Source organism: Panthera tigris, chromosome B4 (genome assembly GCF_018350195.1).
Source record: "Panthera tigris isolate Pti1 chromosome B4, P.tigris_Pti1_mat1.1, whole genome shotgun sequence".
Lineage (NCBI taxonomy): Eukaryota > Metazoa > Chordata > Mammalia > Carnivora > Felidae > Panthera > Panthera tigris.
Genome location: NC_056666.1, coordinates 62,805,659 through 62,826,850, shown reverse-complemented (window position 1 = coordinate 62,826,850; position 21,192 = coordinate 62,805,659). Strand labels below are relative to the sequence as shown.

General features: G+C 35.7%; 1 protein-coding gene across 1 annotated transcript in view; it reads left to right on the top strand.

The window, feature by feature from the left end:
• Positions 1 to 21,192, top strand: part of IPO8 (importin 8) — an 81,857-nt gene that overhangs the window by 9,039 nt on the left and 51,626 nt on the right. Inside the window, exons 3-10 of the mRNA XM_042992040.1 lie at positions 3,398 to 3,554; positions 6,603 to 6,761; positions 7,761 to 7,917; positions 11,376 to 11,465; positions 13,220 to 13,314; positions 14,167 to 14,251; positions 16,545 to 16,679; positions 18,502 to 18,601. Of these exons, the coding sequence (XP_042847974.1) occupies positions 3,398 to 3,554; positions 6,603 to 6,761; positions 7,761 to 7,917; positions 11,376 to 11,465; positions 13,220 to 13,314; positions 14,167 to 14,251; positions 16,545 to 16,679; positions 18,502 to 18,601 (978 nt within the window). The remainder of the gene's footprint in view (positions 1 to 3,397; positions 3,555 to 6,602; positions 6,762 to 7,760; positions 7,918 to 11,375; positions 11,466 to 13,219; positions 13,315 to 14,166; positions 14,252 to 16,544; positions 16,680 to 18,501; positions 18,602 to 21,192) is intronic.

The window sequence follows — 21,192 nt, the reverse complement described above, 5'->3', positions numbered from 1 at the left end:
GAGGGAGACACAGAATCTGAAGCAGGCTCCAGGCCCTGGGCTGACAGCAGCAAGCCCAATGCTGTGCTCGAACTCACGAACCGTGAGATCATGACCTGAACTGAAATCAAGAGTCAGATGTTCAGCTGACTGAGCCACCCAGGCTCCTCAACGTTTAGAATTTTGACTCTTCTCACCAAGTTGCTTTTGCTTACTTTTTGTATCAGTACTGCATTAAATGCTAGATTCCTCATATCCTCTATGCATCTTTGAATCTTAATAACTTAGGTAATTAAGTTTTGATATAAAATGTAAATGGAATTTGTAGGCAATTTTTCTTCATAATTTATGTAGATTTCAAATCTGTTAGTCACAGGACAGAGTTTATCTTGGTGGTTCATTTTTTAATTTATTAGGTAATTTTCTATCCTAGAGCATCCATTTTATCATAGAATCTGAAATACACAGTGTAAAATTCTACATTATAACTGTCCTAAATTTGAATGCCACTTATACATTTTCTGTCCTATTTAATCTATGATTAAAATACAAGGATGCTCTAAGAACCTTATGGTGACACCCAGACAAGTAACTTGTTTTATCATGACATTTAAAAAAGAATGATGTGATCTTTGCTTTGAAAAAAAAAAAAATAAGCCTGCATAAAACTGTAAAAAATTTGCTAGTGTTAACTGGAAAGACATAGTTCTGCAGAATATTCAGTTCTTGATTTTTTGGTTTGTGGGCAATACTAAAATATTCTTACTACCATCAATCAAGCTCATTAGTGAATGTTCCTTATATCACCTTACTGTGAAGAAATAGGAAAAAAAAATGTAACATTTTGATATTGGTAAGCAGAATAAAATAAATTTGGATGTTCTCGTTTCCTTTTGAGGTATTGAGAGGCATAATAGCATTATTAATATTATCATGTAATATGCAGAGAAAGGAACCCATTTTATTTTTTTTTTTTAATTTTTTTTTTTTTCAACGTTTTTTATTTATTTTTGGGACAGAGAGAGACAGAGCATGAACGGGGGAGGGGCAGAGAGAGAGGGAGACACAGAATCGGAAACAGGCTCCAGGCTCCGAGCCATCAGCCCAGAGCCTGACGCGGGGCTCGAACTCACGGACCGGACCGCGAGATCGTGACCTGGCTGAAGTCGGACGCTTAACCGACTGCGCCACCCAGGCGCCCCAGGAACCCATTTTAAATTTAGTACAGTTATGATTAAGAATCTCTCAAGTGACTTTGCTTCCAGTTTTTTACTCCTTTCCTGTGAGGAGACCCTCTAATATATGTAAACTTAGGTTAAGAAATGTCTTTTCTTTAGTACATTTTCAAGTTACTGTCAGCAGAAAAGTAGTTTGGATTTAAAATTTGTGACCCTTCATCTTGGGGTTGTGAATTCAAGCCCCATGTTTGGTGTGAAAATTAAAATAAATAGATTAATCTTTATTAATAATCTTTATTAATAAGATTAAAAATAAAATCTTTAAAAAAAAAGATAAAAAAAAAGTGGTAGTTGAGGAGTGGGTGTTACATTAGACCCAAAGAAGCATTGTTAGTGCCTGGTGCGGGGACTGTCATTTAAAGAATAGCATGGTTTCTGTTTTCTGTCAGTTGCTTGCTTTTTGTTCTCCTGGCTTTTTGTATGTATTTCTAAAAGATGGATAGGGAGAGGATATAAAAATTCACCTTATAGCTAAGCAATTCACAGGTGATTCTTTAAGGTTAACCTTAATGTTCTAAAATACAGAACCTAGAAAAAACCAGGAATATGCCTCCGATCAGTCCAGAAGCATTACAAGAAACTCTTCCATTAAAATTCGTGGGTCTTGTTTGTATGAAGTTCCTTGGTTCTTAGAATCTATTTGATTTTGTTTTGGATATAATTTACACACTTTATTCGATTTCCTAGCCATTAACAGATTCAACTGAGGGGGGGGCGGCTACTAAATTACAATGAAAATAGAAAAGCTTAGAAACATCAACTCAAAAAGCACAGCATTTTGCTTCCATGAGTTCATAGTGGCATCCTTTCCCCTTTGACATTCTGGGACTGACTGACCTGTGTAGTTGTGGGTCTGGGTCCAGAGCATAGGGCGTAAGTGGTGATTCATTATGCTTGAGAAGGGAACTTTGTGTATGCTTTAGAAAGTTAATTTCAAACTTAAGATGCTTGGAATGGTAAGGAGATGTTGCAGAAAAATAAAGTTTAATAATTTCTTTATGACTGGATTAAGATGATACTTGTTTTGTTTTGATTTTGTTTCTTAGGTCTGGCAGATGGTTAGATAATTAAATAATTTAAATATTTAAATAATTTAAATAATTAAAGGGAGGTTTTTAGGTTATTGATAGTTTGAATTATCTTTGGTACTTTTCCTTCATCATTCTTAGCAATCCATGATTATCCATAAGAGAAATTAATATTCTCTTTTTAAATTATTACATTAAGTTCAATTTTGTTTTAACTAATTGAAGATTTATATTATGATTTTTAAAAATTTTTATTTGAGGGAGAGAGAGGGTGTGGGGAAGGGCAGAGAGAGAGAGAGAGAGAGAGAGAGAGAGAGAGAGAGTCTCAAGCAGTCACACGTCTTTGTAGTTCACATTTCTTTATTATATATTATGTATATATAAGCATATGATATTATAAGTGAGTATTTACATTCAGTATTCAGCTGGGGTAATTAGAGAGCTTCACTTTCCCTATCAAAACCCTGTTGTAGTATGTCAGCTTGTTTCTTTCAGAAGCGTTTTGCTAACTATTGAAGATGGCTGGAAAGAATAGGAACAAAATGATTAATTATGTATTTTGATAGAAATAAACAGCTGAGAAATTTCCTGAGGTTTTACAAGAATATTTGAAGGCTGATGTCCTTTTCCCTATTATTGTATTTATAAGTGGTAATTATTTTAGAAGGGTTAGACAAAAATTAGCAATATTTCAAATATGGTAGTATGTGCAGGATAGTAGCCAGTGAAAGAAAATAAACAGGAAAAGCAGTCTACATGAAGGACAGTAGAATTTCACCTGTTGTAAACTCAGCATAGGCATTATGAACTGTATGATTTTTATGATATTAAAGTACATTAAGATAGTTTCATTTAGACTACCTGGTATTTAGTCTAAGGATGCATACTTGATTCCTCGATCATTTTTCTGTCATATAAACTCGGAAGCTTGATTTAATGAAATGTTTTCTGCTTAAATTTGCTTTACGAGTTAAAGAGAAACTTACATTTCTTACACATTTTCCCTTCCCCAGTTTGCTATTTATAATTGTAAGATTTTCCATTTTTGCTGAGTATCCTGTTTAGCAGGGCTTAGCCTTGCATGCTCTGTAAAGCTGAATTAAAGCCATCTTTTCAATACTGCTACATTAGCATTGTTTTCCTCTATCTTAGCTGCCATTTACTTGAAGAACATGGTGACACAGTACTGGCCTGACCGAGAACCTCCACCAGGGGAAGCGGTATTTCCATTCAACATTCATGAAAATGATCGCCAGCAAATACGTGATAACATTGTGGAAGGAATAATTCGGTCTCCAGATTTAGTGAGGTACATTATGCTATATATGATTAGTAGCAGGCACAAAATACTTGGATGGGAGAGGTTGGATTTAATCATCAGCTTCAAGTTCGTATTTCTAAAGAGGTAAAGTAATGAAGGTGGGCACTCAAAAAATATTGTTTTACTTATTTGTCTTTGCATTTGTAATTATTTGCCTCAGAATATTTTGGAAAAGATTTAGTTGCCATAATTAGCCACAAAGAGTTAAGGCAAAAATCATACTTAACTAAGATTATATAAATCCTTGCTATTTAAATAATCTGTGTTCTTAGTTATGGTTTCTTTACGTTTTACTATCTGTTTCTGCCACTTCCCCCACCCTGATACAGGGAAATTGACTTCTGGGAATTTTAACCTACCACTTTTCTTTATACTTTACCTATCTTTTTACTCATTTTTTATGAACTGAGTATCTTTTCCTTTGGAGAAGACAGGATAGAGTAGGTATAAGCTAGAAGATTGGCTCTGGTTTTTATTTTTTATTGTTTTAAAATTTATTTTATTTTTAAAAAATGTTTATTTGAGAGAGAACATGAGCAGGGGTGGGGCGGGGAGAGAGGAGGAATCCCAAGCAGGCTCCATGCTGTCAGTGCAGAGCCCGATGTGGGGCTCAAACTCATGAACCATGAGATCATGACCTGAGCTGAAATCAAGAGTCAGATGCTCAACCCACTGAGCCACCCAGGAGCCCCTGGTTTTTAAAATTCAGGTTAGAGGGTCAACTGGGTAGCTTAGTGGGTTGAGCGTCCAGCTCTTGATTTCTCAGCTCAGGTCATGACCTCGCAATTTGTGGGATTGAGCTCTGCATCGGGCTCCAGGTTGATGGCATGGAGCCTGCTTGGGATTCTCTCTCTCTCCCTCTCTCTCTGCCCCACTGTGGTGTGTGCACTCTCTCAAAAGAATAAACAAACAAACAAACATAAAAAAAAAAAAATTCAGATTAGATGCTATAGAGCAGCACTGTCCAAGAGACCTTTTTATGATGATGGAAATCTATAGCCATGGCATGACTATTGAGTACTTGAAATGTGGCTACTGTAACTGAGGAATTGAATTTTTCATCTAATTTTGGTTAAAGTGTTAACATAGAGCTAGTGGCTTCCCCTATTGCACAGCAGAGCTCTTGAGTCATAAAAATTTTGCAATTTTAAAAAAGGAAAAATAGATTTTTTTTCAATGTGAGCTTGTAATTAAGTTTCTGTTGAAAAGGGAGGAGGGAAATAGGTGAACCTGAGGTAGGGGAATGAAACTGTTTAATGTTAAGAGATGAGATATAGCTTTATCCCCGAGTGTCTCATGTACATTATGTCATAAGCAGTAGTAGGGGAAAAACGTGGGAGGAGAACAAAAGGAAGGAGAATAAACATTGAACTCCTCTTTGTGTAGTTATTTTGTTAGTTAAGAGGAGAAAGTAGGCATATTGATTAAAGACAATCGCCATTATTCTCAGTGGGGTGCCCGAACGCCAGTCTGGCAGTGGTTCCCCTATGCTACTGTCATGTGTTTGTGTCTTGTCAGATCTTTACATTTCCTCTCTGAATTGTGTGATCCTTCCACACAGTAATGTAAGAAAGGATGGCTGCTCATTGCCATTCTTGGTGTGATTGGAATAAGAAAGGGTTGACGGGGGAGGGTCACCTGAAGGTGAAATTTAGAAAAATGAAAAGTTTCAGTTTTGTTGCACACAAATATGACCTATTTATTGTTTAGGAACAACTGCTGGTGGTGCAAGAGGAGACGTTTATCTTTGTTATGAGGCAGTTGCTTTATGTCCTTAAGGCTTAATTGTAATCACTTTTGAAGAACTGTTTTCAAAGTTTAAGAGTATTGCAAAGGAAATTTTTCAAGTGGATTTTGTAACATAAAGTAAAGGTATTATTTTGTGAGTTTCATTTCAGAGAATCCTAGTTATTGGCTATTCAACTGAACACACAGTTTTGTTTCCTAACCATTTGCAAATGACCACATAAGGACATATTGATTGTTTGTAGAAGAAAAATGTTTTCCTTATTTTTTTTTCAATCTCAATACAGTAGGGATCCCATTGGAGAAATGATTACCGACTTAAACGTTATGAGGTCACATCTTTTATCACTTAACTTTGTGGTGTTATTAAAGAGAATTCTCTCGGGGCACGTGGGTGGCTCGGTGGGTTGAGCGTCCACCTTTGGCTCAGGTCATGATCTCACGGTTCGTGGGTTCAAACCCTGTGTCAAGTTCTGTGTTGACAGCTCAAAGCCTGGATATTGCTTCAGATTCTGTGTCTCCCTCTCTCTGCCTCTCCTTCACTCACACTCTGTGTCTCTCTCTCTTAAAAATAAATAAAACATTAAAAAAAAATTAAAGAGAATTCTGTTTCATGACTTTCTTACTGCCTTTTTCTTCATTTCTTTGCAAATAACTCTTAGCTTTCATCTTCAAGAATTGCCTGCTAATAGTTTCTTATTCTTAAAGTAAAGAAATTATTACCTCAGGAAGCTTTGATAGGAGCAGCATACTGTGTTGGCTATTAACTGATAATGGATGCTTCAAGGTTTTGGCTCACAGAGATGCTTCCCACGGTTATGACGGCCTCTGTTTTACCTACTTTGACTATTTTTAGACTTTTTCCAGTTGAAATTATACAATACTTTATTTGTTTTGTTTTGTTTTCCCCTTAGGATATAATAACCAAAAGCTGGAAAATTTTGCAGAGCTGAGGTGGATTTGTTGCCTGTTTTGTTTTTTTTTTGGCAAAAATTTAAATGAATTTTTATTTTTAATTTCTTGTTTTTCCCCAAAGCTGTATTTAGGATAATCCTGTTTGAAAATTTTCATTCATTTTAGGAAATTACCTATTTTGTTTGTTTCCATAAGTAAAGATACTGAGGAAGTTTTCCTTTATAGGACTGTTGTTTTTTTCCCCCTACCCCTGATATGTAACTATATAATATAGGTAAATAGGAGTTAGAGTGTTTTTATGAAAATTATTAGAGGTGTTTGAAACCTGATATTTATAACTACTTAGATTTTGGACTTTTTTCCCCCACCTTATAGAGTCCAGTTAACAATGTGTCTCCGTGCCATCATTAAATATGATTTCCCTGGTCACTGGCCAGCGGTAGTCGACAAGATAGACTATTACTTGCAATCACAGAGCAGTGGAAGCTGGCTTGGCAGTTTATTATGTCTGTATCAACTGGTGAAGACATATGAGTAAGTTGATTTCTGTTGGCTGAAGATACCAGTCTTGTGTTACTTAGAAAGGATTAAATTGCAATAGAGAGATCTGCTCTATGGGTGTTCTGCAAAATCAGGTTAGTTTGGGAAATGTTAGGTTAAGCACAAACATGTTTATTTACTACAGTTATTCAAAGAATCTTTAATCTGCTATTGTACATTGCTAATCTCTAAGGCAGTGATAAGATATGCAGTGTTTCTTGAATTTGTCAGTTTCAGAGGCCCATTTAGTAACAGCTTTCCTTGGAAACTCTCATATAGAGGTACTCTAACATTTGTGTTCAGGTGGGTGCATTGTTAAGTAAACCAAACATTTAACTTTTTGGATGCAAGATGTTGAAGTTTCTTTGCTAGTAACCTTCTTTTCGATAGAAGTTGCTTGGGAGATAGGAGACTAGTGTCACATTTAATAGCATTGCTTTCTGGTTTCTAAGAGGATTGCTTCCTTCTTAGGTATGCAGAGTCCTATAGTTAAAAACTAGTTAGTTCAGACTCTGTAGAGTCTTTAGAAGATTATTTTAAATTGGGAGCAATTGAAATGATCTAAGAACACCTAAGTTTGCAAGCTATTTTAACTTCTCAATTTAGCGTATTATAAGAAGAAATGTTTTTTCCCCCACATTATAATAGGATTGTCCATTTAAAAAGGCATATCAACTTGTATTTTATAGGAAGAGTTGTGGTATGATGAAAATTTAGTAGAAAAATTCATTTAGGAAATTTGCAAAATAGTCTAGAATGCTTTTAAATCAATTTAAATCTTTCTAGAAAGATTTTAGTTTCGCTGCCTAAAACAGGGATGTGCTCTTTCAAAGTTTCTTCCAAGTTTATTCTAACAGTCCAAACAAAATGTTAGCCAGTGTTTGGAATGTTTTGTTAGCTTTATCTAGTTTAAAAAATATTTTTTATTCATTATTTATAGCTCTTTTGTAGGGGGGAAATGATTTTTTTGTCTTTTTGTCTTTGCTCATGTAGATATAAGAAAGCAGAGGAAAGAGAGCCTCTTATAGCAGCAATGCAAATATTTCTGCCTCGTATTCAGCAACAAATCATGCAGCTCCTTCCTGATTCCTCACATTATTCTGTTTTACTACAGAAACAGATTCTGAAAATCTTTTATGCACTTGTTCAGGTAAGTTTCTACTGCAGAAGAAAAATATAGGGTCTTGTAAATATGACATATGGAAAGTGCTTAATAAATGTCAGTTATTAAAAATTATTATATATTCTCACATGTATTTATTTATTTTTTAAAAATGTTTTATTTATTGAGGTTGGGATGAGGGGAACAGAGAGAGGAGAGAGAGAATCCCAAGCAAGCTCTCCACTGGCAGCATGGAGCCTGACGCAGGGCCTGATCTCACAAAACTGGGATCATGACCTGATCCGAAATCAAGAGTTGGACCCTTAACCGACTGAGTCACCCTGGTGCCCCTCACATGTATTTCTTAAAAAAACAAAAAACAAAAACAACCTCATGAGAGAATAGGCTCACAGAAATTAACTTAGTCATCCAAGGTTATCTTAGTGGCAGAGCTCAGAGTCACTGACTATACCTTTCACTCCAGTGTCTGAAGTGCTGGGTAAGGAAGAACCAGGGTAATTAACTGCCCCTAAATTACTTGCTTAATCTGTCAGCATTCTGCCTACTGATAAATTAGGATTATGGGAGAAGAGGAAGGAAAAGAAGAGGGTCCCTCTTTTACTGGGAAATCATACTGGTGATAGTTTCTTTGCAATTTGACCCAATTTAAAGCTAACAAAAAAGATTTAGTACCTCATTTTTCTTCACTTAAACTACTTCCTTTTTCTTATCTGAAAGCTGTAAAGAACATTAATATGAGAGTCTAAAACATAATTAGAAGGGGACAGAGATGGAATGTTTTAAATATAAAAATATTTTAAATTTAATCCTTGAAAGATTTAGATAAATTATTTAGATCTGGGTGGAGGAAGAATAATTGTCAGGCTCTAAAGTGTTTGAAGATGAATGAGTCATATCTCTGTTAGCATGCCTTTTTTTTTTTTTAAGTTTACTTATTTTGAGAGAGTGAGCGTGGGGTGGAAAAGGGGCATAGAGAGAGGGAGAGAGAATCCTAAGCAGGCTCCACACTCAGCGTGGAGCCCGACACAGGGCTTGATCTCATGACTGAGATCATGACCTGAGCCAAAATCAAGAATCATACGCTTGACCAACTGAGCCACCTAGACTCCTCTAACATGACTTTTTAGTTAGTCATGGCAAGAGGGTAGTGTTGTTGAGCTAGAGAGCCGAGATAGTTGGTTTTGTTCTTGGCTCCATATGCCACTTAATTAAGTACTTTTGTAGTATTTCAGAATATTTCACTTTAATAACAATTTATATTTTTAGATGAATCTTTTAAACTTAAAAAAATTTTTTTAATGTTTTTCTTTATTTTTGAGAGAGAGACAGAGTGAGTGAGGGAGGGGCAGAGAGAGAGAGGGAGACACAGAATCTGAAGCAAGCTCCAGGCTCTGAACTGTCAGCACAGAGCCCAACACGGGGCTTGAACTCACGAGCTGTGAGATCATGACCTGAGTCGTTTAACTGACTGAGCCACCCAGGCACTCCAGCATCTCTTAAACTTTTAATAGAGAATGATCTGATGTAGGGTTTTTTTGTTTTTTTTTTGTGTGTGTTTTTTTTTCCAGCTTAGCCTTTTGTGGGGAGATGGAAGGGAGGAGGAAGTGTATCTGAAAAGAGAGAAGAAACTAGGATACTTGGAAACTATATTCTGCCCCCCCACCCCAGCCCTTTTTTAAAACTAATAGAGAAGGAAGATATATGGTACCTTTGGCTATTTATTAAAACACTGTTCAGAAATTTTCCTTGGGAGAAGCCCTCTACTCTGAGGGAAATATTTTTTATTCGGTGAGATGTTCTGCTGTTAGATAGAGGAACATCCCATTTATACAGAGGCTGGACTTCCCTTTCCCATCTAAAGAAGCATAGTAGGAATCAGGAAGTAAGAGGCTGATGAAATGATTTTCCTAAAGCCTCCACCTCTGTTTGATTTGCTAAGAGGGCAAAGTCTAGAATGTTTTCTCTCAACATTTGCTGCTACAAACATAAAAAACCAATGCAAACCCTCAACATTTTTAATCACTTTGGTAATCTATTTTATGCTACTACATTAATATGCTCCCTCTGGGAATCCTGGAAGCAAAAATTCAGGCAGCTTTAAGAGGTACCATACAAGGATAATGTATGGAGAAAGTTAATGTCTGATAATTTGGGAAGAGGCAGAAAAATTTATTTTAAGGAGTATGATACAATTAAGTTGACTTTGTCTAAGTAGCATTTATTAAACATTGTGTACAGAGCATGTGGATATTCCATACATACTTCAGAATTCAGTTTGTCCAGAAGTGAACTCCTCGTCACTCTCCCACTAATGCTGAATCCGCTCCTCCTCTGCTCCCTATCTCAGGCCCAAACCATTCCCCATTGCACTTAAGCTGGGAACTTCCTAACATGGCTTATAAAACCCTTCTGGCTCCACCTTATCTTTTACCATTCTTACCTTTGTACTTTACACTCTAGGCATACCGAAATCCTTTCAGCTTCATGAGAACGTCATGCCTTCAGCCTCTGAAACGCTGTACAAAAATACAGGAACACTCTTGTCCTTTATGCCCTGGGCAGTTTGTGCTCTTTCTCCAGGTCTCAGCTTGTGTATCACTTCTAGAAAGATGTCCCTGATCCCACCAGCCTGGATGAGGCGATCCTTCCATGTGTGCCTTTAACAATGTTGTACTGTTTTTTTATCTGTATTATATATCCTACCATATTGTAATTCCTTGTTTATATGTGTGTTTTCCCTAACTAGAGTGTAAGCATTGTGAGGACAGAGACTGCCTCTTACCTGTCATTGTGTTCTTAACGTGTAGAGGTTTCGAAAATGCATGGATGCAGAGGCACTGTGCCTTGCCTCCTGTAACTCACAGTGTGGTTATAGAGTAGCTATGGTGTTGTGCTACAGTGTAGAGGAAAGTAATTGAACAAAGTGTGTCATGAGGTAAAGATTTTCATTTAAGTGGTTAAAATGAGTTCTCACCACAAAAAAAGGTAATTGTGTGAGGTGATGGAGGTGTTAATCTTATTTTGGTAATCAATTAAAAAAATATATATATATATGTGCATCAGATAATCACATTGTGTATCTTAAGCTTACACAATGGTATATGTCAATTATATCTCAATAAAGCTGGGGAAAAAAGTGGTTAAAAGGAAAAGCTTGATACACAAAGGGGCAAATGGTAAAAATCACTTACCTAGAATCTCATGCTGAATAAATGAGACCTTACTGTAATAAAGTTTTTTCTTTTTCATTTAAAAAGGTTGCAGAGAAACAATTCATGGCATGTATACTTCTAGATTTTCAAAGTTTTAGTTTATGTATATATGCTTATATTTAAGTTAAATTTACGTTGAACCATATGAAATCACCATTTTCATGGTCAAACGTTAACCATTGGATGTATTTCAGCCTTCCAATATAGGTGAAATTGTGGCTTTTTTCGGAGGGGAAGAATTATTGTTTGATGACCTCGTTCTTTTGCTTTCAGTATGCATTGCCTCTTCAACTGGTGACTAACCAGACCATGACAGCGTGGATGGAGATCTTTCGAACTATTATTGACAGGACAGTTCCTCCTGTAAGGAAGGGCTTCTGTTCTTCAGAAAAATTGGGAAAACTTGGGTTTGGGATATTTGTGGTGGGCCAATTGATTATCTCAGCCTGCTATTTGTAAAAACAATTACTATTCTCATAAAAATAGTAATACTTATTTTTATAAAGTTCAGATAAGCAAAATTAATAAAATATATTCTACTAAATACGATAAGAACCATTTTTTTTTTAAATTTTTAAAATTAAGTTTATTTTGAAGGAGAGAAACCATTTTTAAAACTTGGTATTTATTTTTCTGGCCTTTTTTCCCCTCTGGATCTATATATGGCCACATTTTATTTATAAAAATAGCATAGGTAGGTACTGTTTTGAAATTCATTTTTCATTTAAAATCTCTTGTAAATATTTTTTATTATGAATGTTTTTATATTGTCATTTTTGTTGAATGCTTCATTTGCTGGGCATTTAGGTGGCTTTAGGGTGTTGGTGTTTGAACTATAAGGATGTATGTAGTTAAATTTTTATGTACATACACTATTATTTTCTTTGGATAAACTCCTAGAAGTGTTTAAGACTTTGACAGATCTTACAAAATGCTCTCTAGAAACATTGTCCTGGATTATACTTTATTAAATAGGGACTGAGAATGTCTGTCATGTTAAATTCTAAAGTTGCCAGTTTGGTAGATGAAAGATGGTGTCTCTTTTTTTTTTAAATTTTTTTTTAAACATTTATTTATTTATTTATTTATTTATTTATTTATTTATTTATTTTAACATTTATTTATTTTTGAGACAGAGAGAGACAGAGCATGAATGGGGGAGGGTCAGAGAGAGGGAGACACAGAATCTGAAACAGGCTCCAGGCTCTGAGCTGTCAACACAGAGCCCGACGCGGGGCTCGAACTCACGGACCGTGAGATCATGACCTGAGCCGAAGTCGGCCACTTAACCGACTGAGCCACCCAGGCGCCCCAACATTTATTTATTTTTGAGAGGCAGAGAGTGAACATGAGCTCGGGAGGGGCAGAGAGAGAGGGAGACACAGAATCTGAAGCAGCCTCCAGGCTCTGAGCTGTCAGCACAGAGCCGGATGCGGGGCTCGAACCCCGGAACTGTTGAGATCATGACCTGAGCCGAAGTCAGCTGCTTAACCAACTGAGCCACCCAGGCACCACCCCCCCCCCCCGCCTTTTTTTTCTTTTAGTTCTTTTTTTTTTTTTTTTAACATTGACAGTGTATCATTTTTATCTGTAATAACAGTGATGCTGTATTTCACTAGTCAACCTAATAACTAGTCAAAATAAATTACACATTTTTAAATGTAAGCTTGTCTTCAAATATGCAATATTCTTTCTTTTATCCATATCTTGGGACAGATTATATTGAGGTTTAATTTATATACAAAATATACAAAACTTAGGTAAAAGATCAGTGAATTTTGACAAACATTTCCCTGCATCACTGTTTCCCAGATCAAGATATAAAACCTTTCTGTCATCCCAGAGTTTCCTCAAGGGACATGGTGTTGTGTATTTTGTTTTACATTCATTTGGGCCTTTTGAAGGTAGGAGATAAATGTGAACAATAGCATTAGTTAGTTGAAATTTGCTTTGCTTATTTAATTCCTACCTAGCAATCCGTAAGTAAGAATTTGCATTTGTATGGCAACTTAAACTCACTATAATATTAATTTATAATAAGATTTATTTTGCTTTTGTTATTTACATAAACCCCTTTACCATGCAGGAATTTAATCTGGGTGTTTTTGTCCCCTTAGGAGACTCTGCAGATTGATGAGGATGATAGACCAGAACTAGTCTGGTGGAAGTGTAAGAAATGGGCACTACATATTGTAGCTCGTCTCTTTGAACGGTAATTCTGTTTACTAGATTTGTGATCTTATGGTCAGTACCTCAGTACTGAATATAATAAAGCTCGATAGGTCCCTTGATGCTTCACAGTATATCACTGTAAGCCTTGTTTTTTATTTTTGAGAGAGCGAGAGAGTGAGCGAGCGAGTAGGGGGAGGGGCAAAGAGAGGGCAGGATACAGAATCTGAAGCAGGCTCCAGGCTCCAAGCTGTCAGCACAGAGCCCGACTCAGGGCTGAAACTCAAGAACCATGAGATCATGACCTGAGCCAAAGTCAGATGCTTAACCAACTGAGTCACCCAGGTGCCCCTCACTGTTAGTCTTTAAAGCCACAGTGGGCAAAAAGAAGTCACCCTTTGTTTGTTTTAAGGTAGGCCTGACTGTGATTATTGGCTTTGAGATTATAATGATGTGGACAGTCTTCTCTGGTCTTTCTGTTCTTCTGTAAAAAAAAGAATGGGCATGACATTTTTTAGTTCATTGGAAATACCTAGGAATTGTACAAGAAGGTGCATGGCTACTTAGTTCCATAAGAAAGTTAGTGAAATTTAATTATTGATGCATTTTTTGAAAAAGAAAAAAGAGTCATATCTAATATTTTTATTTGTAATATTTGCCCTTTAGGAACTTTTGGTTAAGTAGGTGGAAGCTTCTGTCTGAAATTTTAAGTATGGCCCAGAATCTAAGTACAAGCTTATTATGATTTCATCTTGGGGCTTGTGGAAAAGGGGCAAGTGTTAGTTTTCTGCCCACATAGCATAGATCTTTCACCAAGGGATGGTATTTAAACCACTAAGCATGCTCTTGTTTTAAAATTTTACAGCATTTAAACATTTTCTCTTTGTGTTTTAAGATATGGAAGCCCAGGAAATGTCACAAAAGAATACTTTGAATTTTCTGAATTCTTTTTGAAAACCTATGCAGTGGGAATTCAGCAGGTAATAAACGTATGCTTTTTAAATAGAAGGACAGTTACTCCTGAAAATAGTTGTCATTTCTATTCATTTAAAAGTAGATTATGAACATATTAACACATTATATATTTATAGGGGATAAAATGGCAGATCTGGGAATCTAATATAGTGCAGTCAGTTTTAGAACCAAACGTCCTAGGGCAGCTTGCATAAGAAGTGTCCTTCCAAACTCCTAGATGCTAGATTCAAAGCTTTTAAGTTTATTGATACTGATGTCACAGTGACCAGTGCTTAGATTGGGTTCTTCTATTAACTCTTGGACCTCTTATGGGTTTCTTATTCTCTGTTCGTTTGATCTCCCCTCTTTGTTCTAAACTTTTATATCAGAAGATTTATGTAATGAATTGATTCATTTCAAGAGAGCTTGAGCTCAGAAATTAAGATCTTTGGTTGAGAACTTACACATTTTTGTGGAAGTTGAGGAACCATTCTCTACAGTGCAAATTAGGAGTTCTTGAGAAATAATCCAAGTTGATATTAATATTTAAAACGTACACAGGACATTTGGGCATGAAGATTGGTTGATCTGTATTGCCATTTGAATCACATTTTTGTTTATATTTCAACAAATAAAATTTAATAACTATTCAAGCACTGGCTGTTTCAGGACTACAGTGAGGAAGCAAAGATTAATCAGACATAGTAAAAGGCTTTAATGATATAGAGGGTGTTTCTAGATTTTTATAAATCTATGCATATTAGTCTTCTTTATTGTCAGTGATATCAAGCTAACTGCCTCAAACCTGTCATCATAGATGGAGTACTTCCTTTTATAGATGATCGTTTTGTCTACTATCATTTTATAGATTATCATTTCTAAAAAGTACCTTGCAACAATTCAGGAAAGCTATGGCTGTAATTTTCTCACAAATTATTTTGTTGGCCCACAAGACAGTCTGTAGGGAATATTAGTGAATAATGAATAAAATTATCTGTTCAGCCGTTCAGTATGGAAACTAGGATAATCAGGAAGCCAGGCAGTTCTGTCTTCTATTATTTCCACTGCAGTTAAACTCATTAACCATCTTGAAGTTGATGCCTTCTTGAAGTGTGTTCGGCTGAGTTTTTCCAGTGTCATGTAAACGTGTGTATGTTTTGTATGTACATACACATTCAGATTTGATGGCATTGCATCCATGTCATAAACTATTTGTACGTTGGTTATTTAAGATATATATTCCTAGCATTTAAAAATTACTTTCTTATTAAAAACTGTTGTCTCCTTTGCTGTTGTTTCTTTGGGTGAGCCAAACTGTCTAGGAAGACCCATGTTCCATAGCATCCCCTTTTGGCCTGCATTGCAGAAAGGGCATCTAGGCGATGGTGGGACTTCTTACAATGCTTATAAACCTAATTTTACATAACTTGAGCTGAATTTATGTTCTGAGTTCATCAATTCTGTACATGTTTTGAGAGAACTCTCTTTATTTATTTAGCAGTTTAGGTTTAAGCTTGCTATCCTGAAGTGCTCTGGGACCAGGAATTGGAAGATTTGGATTTTGTCGTAGTGCTATCTCTGATGGGCAGGTCCTTGGGATAGTCATAAGCCACTTTGGGCATGGTTCCTTCCTTAGAAACAATTTAAAAAAAAAAAAAAAAACTTTTCAGTTTTGTGTTATATTTACAAAGACTTTCTGTGGTGTGGGATTATAAAATAAAATTCTTCGATATTTTCTTCTAGGCATTCTATGCTTTCATTTTTGTTGTTGAAATAGTTCCCCATCTGGAATTAATTTTGGGATGGAGTTTAGTTAGGGAGCCAATTTATTTTTTTTTCTTGGGGCTAATCAGTTGTCCTGATACTGTTTTCTGGATAACTTATTATTTCTCTTCCAATTTGAAATGCAGCTTTATCAAATAATTAAAATCTGTTAATGGTATCTCTTGCTGTATAGATGTTTTCAGTGTTCATTTTGTGAAGTCTGTTATTATTTCTCTTAACCGGAGTCTTAGCTTATTTGAAGAGCTTAGTTACATGGAATAGAGCATAGACTTGTGACTTGTTCTGCGTTGTTCCACAGGTTAGAAGTAGGACAAAAGGCTGGAAATCCCAGTGAGACGTCCTTCAGTTCAGTATAACTTGGATCCATCTAATTAAAACTGCCCACATGTTTTCTCACAAAATATTGGTTTCTCTAAAAATCAGTTTATTTGTATTTTTGTGGATTCTGGGTTTTATGTCATGCCTAAAATGCCCCTCCCTTTAACCTTAAAATTATTTATGTTCTCCTATACTTTCTTTCCCATTTACCTGTAGGTACTACTAAAAATTTTAGACCAATATAGACAGAAAGAGTATGTAGCCCCCCGTGTTCTTCAGCAAGCATTCAACTATCTCAATCAAGGGATTGTTCATTCTGTCACCTGGAAGCAGATGAAGCCACACATACAGGTCAGTGTCAGGGAATAGCTCTCCAAAATTATTCTCTGGTTAAGTTAGGTTTTCTAGACACTAATCCTGTATGTCATATTTAACATATTTTTATTTCTATTAATTTCAAATGTGTGCAGTCTTATATTTGGTAGGAAGGGCTTGGAAATTTAAGTATTTGAGAAGAGTGAAGCTTTCAAGTTTAATAGAGTTGTAAGACCTGGATTCATTTGGTCTTTCTTGGAGTCTCATGTGGCCTCAATTTCTCCTCTGTTCAGTTGGCTAGTGTTTTTCTATCCTTCTTATCTTCTTTTTTTTAATGTTTTTATTTATTTTTGAAAGAGAGACAGCATGAGTGGAGGAGGGGCAGAGAGAGAGAGAGAGGGAGACATAGAATCTGAAGCAGGCTCCAGGCTCTGAGCTGTCAGCACAGAGCCCATCGCGGGGCTCGACCTCACGAACCATGAAATCATGACCTGAGCCAAAGTCAGACGCTCAACTGACTGAGCCACCCAGGCGCCCCTCTATCCCTCTCATCTAAAGGTCACTAGGATCACATGTGGTATTGTATGCAATAGCATTTTGAAAAGAGTCACCAGGGCTGTACTAAGGTAGTATTATTTTGCAGTAGATGAAGCCTGAAGCATGATCATTTTCTTTTGTAGATAGAAGCTAATGAGGTTTTTATTTTTCTTTTTGGCTTAAGTTCTGTAGCAGAAGTTATAGTTTTCTGTTTTTATATCAATTGTTTACTTAAAGATAGAATTCAGCCTCATTAAAGAACAAATGAGAATCAAAAATTATGAGCCATTAATGAATAAATTCTTATATGTATGTAGATAATTTTAGGTAATTCAGGGATGTTAGGAACTGAATTTTTTTTTTCTCAAACTGTGAATTCTTAAATTCTGTAATCTCTATGATAGTTCCTAAAAAGGAAAACACATTTCTTTACTTTGCCTTTGGTGTCCAGGATGGAATTTGCTTAGTATTACTTTATTACTGGTTTTATAAATATAATATCTTTTGTTTTCTGTAGACCTCTTAATAATATTTGTCTAATCCTATTGATCAAATAGTGATAATTTCTTTGCAGTTAATAATGGTACTGATTTCATTTTATATACTATGTTCTTATAAAGTAAGAATGGATTTTTTTTTCTTTACTTGATGCCTTTGGCCTTATTTTTACATAGCCATTGTATAGGAATAAGAAAAGTCCAGTCTCTTGGTTGAATTTTTTTCTCCCAGAATTTAATTTGGAATAAGTGAGAAGAGATGATCCTATTTCTACATGTATAATTGTTAAATGGGCTTAGTAGAGCATTAGCAGCAGATGTGATTTTTTTTCTGACTGAAACCTGCATTTCTAGAGTAGGAAATTAGGTTTTTGAAAGTGGAAGAGGAAAAGAAATTTTAATATTGCTGGCACGTTGACATGTAGGACCAAAATGGAAATGTAAGAATGTTCACAATAAGAAATACAATAATAAATATAATCTTGGCTTGATAATTATCTCTCTTCCTTAAAGAATTAAGGTGTGTTTAATATTGATCTGTTAGTAAAACTTTATTATCCCTGCTTTTGCTTCCAAGAATAGCGTTTCCATTCATCTCTTTATATTTTAATCAGTTGTTTAAAAACAATCTTAAGTTTAATTCTGTCTGCCCCACACCCGCAGGCTCTTGCTTTCCTGCTTTCCCCTCAGCCAACACAGGCTGAACACAAAGATTAACAGTTTGGAAAACGAACATCAGAAAGGCTATCAGTAAATACATTATTAATATTCCCCAAATTTGAATAGCCTATAGCCATTTGTTGTTTTGTTTTTTCTCTTCTTAGAATATCTCTGAAGATGTGATTTTTTCTGTGATGTGTTATAAAGATGAGGATGAAGAACTGTGGCAAGAAGATCCATATGAATATATAAGAATGAAATTTGGTAATCGAGATGATTTTATTCCTCATTACATTAGTCCCTTGATATGTAGAGTAATATAACTTAATTTATATTTTTAAGCAGATTTTATTGCTGTATTAAATTCCCAAAGTTCTGCTTTACATGAGAAACTCTGAAGAGTTTGATGTTCTCTTGAGCCAGTGGACTTGAGGCCTTTGAGTGTAGAAGATGGAAAGCTGTTTTGTTCACCCCTCTTAGGGGTGCCGAAGCAGTCATGGAGCCAGCTACAACGTTTTCTGTTTTGATGCTGATCTGGAGGGACCATCCCTATCTCTACCTTTGGGAATACCCATTTGTAGGTTGGGTTGTTCTTAGTCTGGATCGTTTGGATTTCTGCATATTTTAGGAGCATTCCAATTTAGTATGCTTCTTTATCTTAGTGGCTAAGTATTCCAGAAGAGAGTGAGATTACCACTGTGTGGTCCCGTTCTCTGGAGGTTCTTTTTGCTTGGATTTTTCTGGCAGTTATTGAGTTGTGTAGGTTGCCTGAGTTCATTCCCTTTTACCCTGGTTTAAATGAGTCGCTTCATGGAATACTGTCACTTAACATAGCAAAATGTTGTTTGAATACCTGTTTCTCCTGCAGCTTAGAGCCATTTTGAGGGCAGGGACTTTATCTTGTTTATTTGCTTTATGTTGCATTCTCCATCCCTCCTACACCTCTCCATTCCTCTACTAGTATTTGGCTCTAGTCTACCTTCAGTAAATGTTGAAATAAATAATTGATAAAATTAGCCCTGCCCAAGTCATGATGAAGATAGTGACAACACGGTGCTTTTCCCTTGTTGGGCCAGGTGTCTCTGGCTACTTCAGTTCAGTCTGCTGGTATAGATGCTAAATTATTGGGTTATATTATTTTTACAGTGCTTTGTACTTAGTATTGTTTGGTCTATTGAGTGAGGGAATGCCTCTTGTCTTGGAGACAAAGTATGGGAAAAGCAAATGAATGAGAAACAGTATTTACCATCTGCTTTATCCCTCCATTCTACCATTTCCTTTTGAAAGTCATTTCACATATGCATGATTTATTTCTCCTTCCTAACGCTTTTGTTTTCTGGAAAAGAGTGATTAGCCTATCTTTCTTCTGTCTTCTTCAAGATATTCTTTTAGTGTTTAGTTTTTCTTTAATACCTGTGTGTTTTTCTAATGTGCAGAGTATTTGCTTAGTGTTCAGGAAGCTATCATTATTTCACTTTTCATGTTGAATGAGATAGTATCTCAGTTTTTAGAAATATAATACTTAAGAGCTGTGAGTGTTGATTGATAGAATTTACATTTTATTGATTAAAATAATATGGACAATTCAAGACTAACTGAAGTATTTTTTGAAAAATAATCTTTTGTGTACTAGAACATAGTGCCTACTATTTTTTTACTTTTGGATATATTGGATGCATATATTTTGGATACATATATTTTACTTTTGGATAACTATAGGAAAGAATAATTATAGAATCGTGTAATTTTCTTTTTACATTTTTGTCATTTATAGTTATTTACATGAACAAATTATTCTTACCTAAATGCATTGACTGATACTAATAATGTTTTTAGATTTGGTAAAAACTATGAGAGCTCACAGGTTCCTGATGTTATGACATTATGGGTGTGACGCTGGCTTGGTCACTTATTTCTAAATTTTATTAAAAATTTTTTTTAATGTTTATTTTTGAGAGAAGGAGACAGAGCATGAGCAGGGGAGGGGCAGAGAGAGAGGGAGACACAGAATCTGAAGCAGGCACCAGGCTCCGAGCTGTCAGCACAGAGCCGGATGCCGGGCTGGAACTCATGAGCTGTGAGATCATGACCTGAGCCAAAGTCAGACGCTTAACCGACTGAGCCACCCAGGTGCCCCACTTGGCCACTTATTGTGTGATTGTGGGCAAGTTACTTACCCTCTCTGAGATGCAGTGTTTTCAGCTATAAAATCAGCAGTGCTAATAGTGTTGGGAAGATTAAGCAGGATAATAGTTTATTAACTTATTTAACTGCTTAGAGTAGAATGTTAGATGGTTGTAAAATCTTAGCATAGTGCCTACCAAAGAAGTAAGTGCCTGGTACAGTAGGTAATCTCATTAGTATAGTGCCTGGCACTCAATAAGTGATAGTTATTAGTATTATTACATTTGTATTTTATATTTTGGCAAAGACTTAGATTTTTTTTTTTTATATATTGAAATATGGGCATATAAGATACTTTTCAAGTTTTCAGATTTTTATCTATAACTACCTATTCTGAAATTTGTGAAATTTTTCTTGACATTAAACAGTGTGTTTTAAATAGGTGTGTATTCAATAAATGCCCATTGAATACCTGCTAAATCTACCTGTTGACAGAGCTGAGCGCTGGCCTAGCAGTCCATCAAGGCTTTTACACTTGTGGTTCCTTGGCTTGGAGAGCTTTCTCTTTAGAATTCCATGTAGAGTTTTCTCCCTCATTCATTCAATTTCTGCTTAAGTGTTCCCCTAACAGAATTAAAGATGGTTTCCCTGACACCCCATTTCCCTCACTCTCCATACTCCATCATTCTCTTTCTCCTTATCCTGTTGTATATTTGTTCTGAGCCTGACTT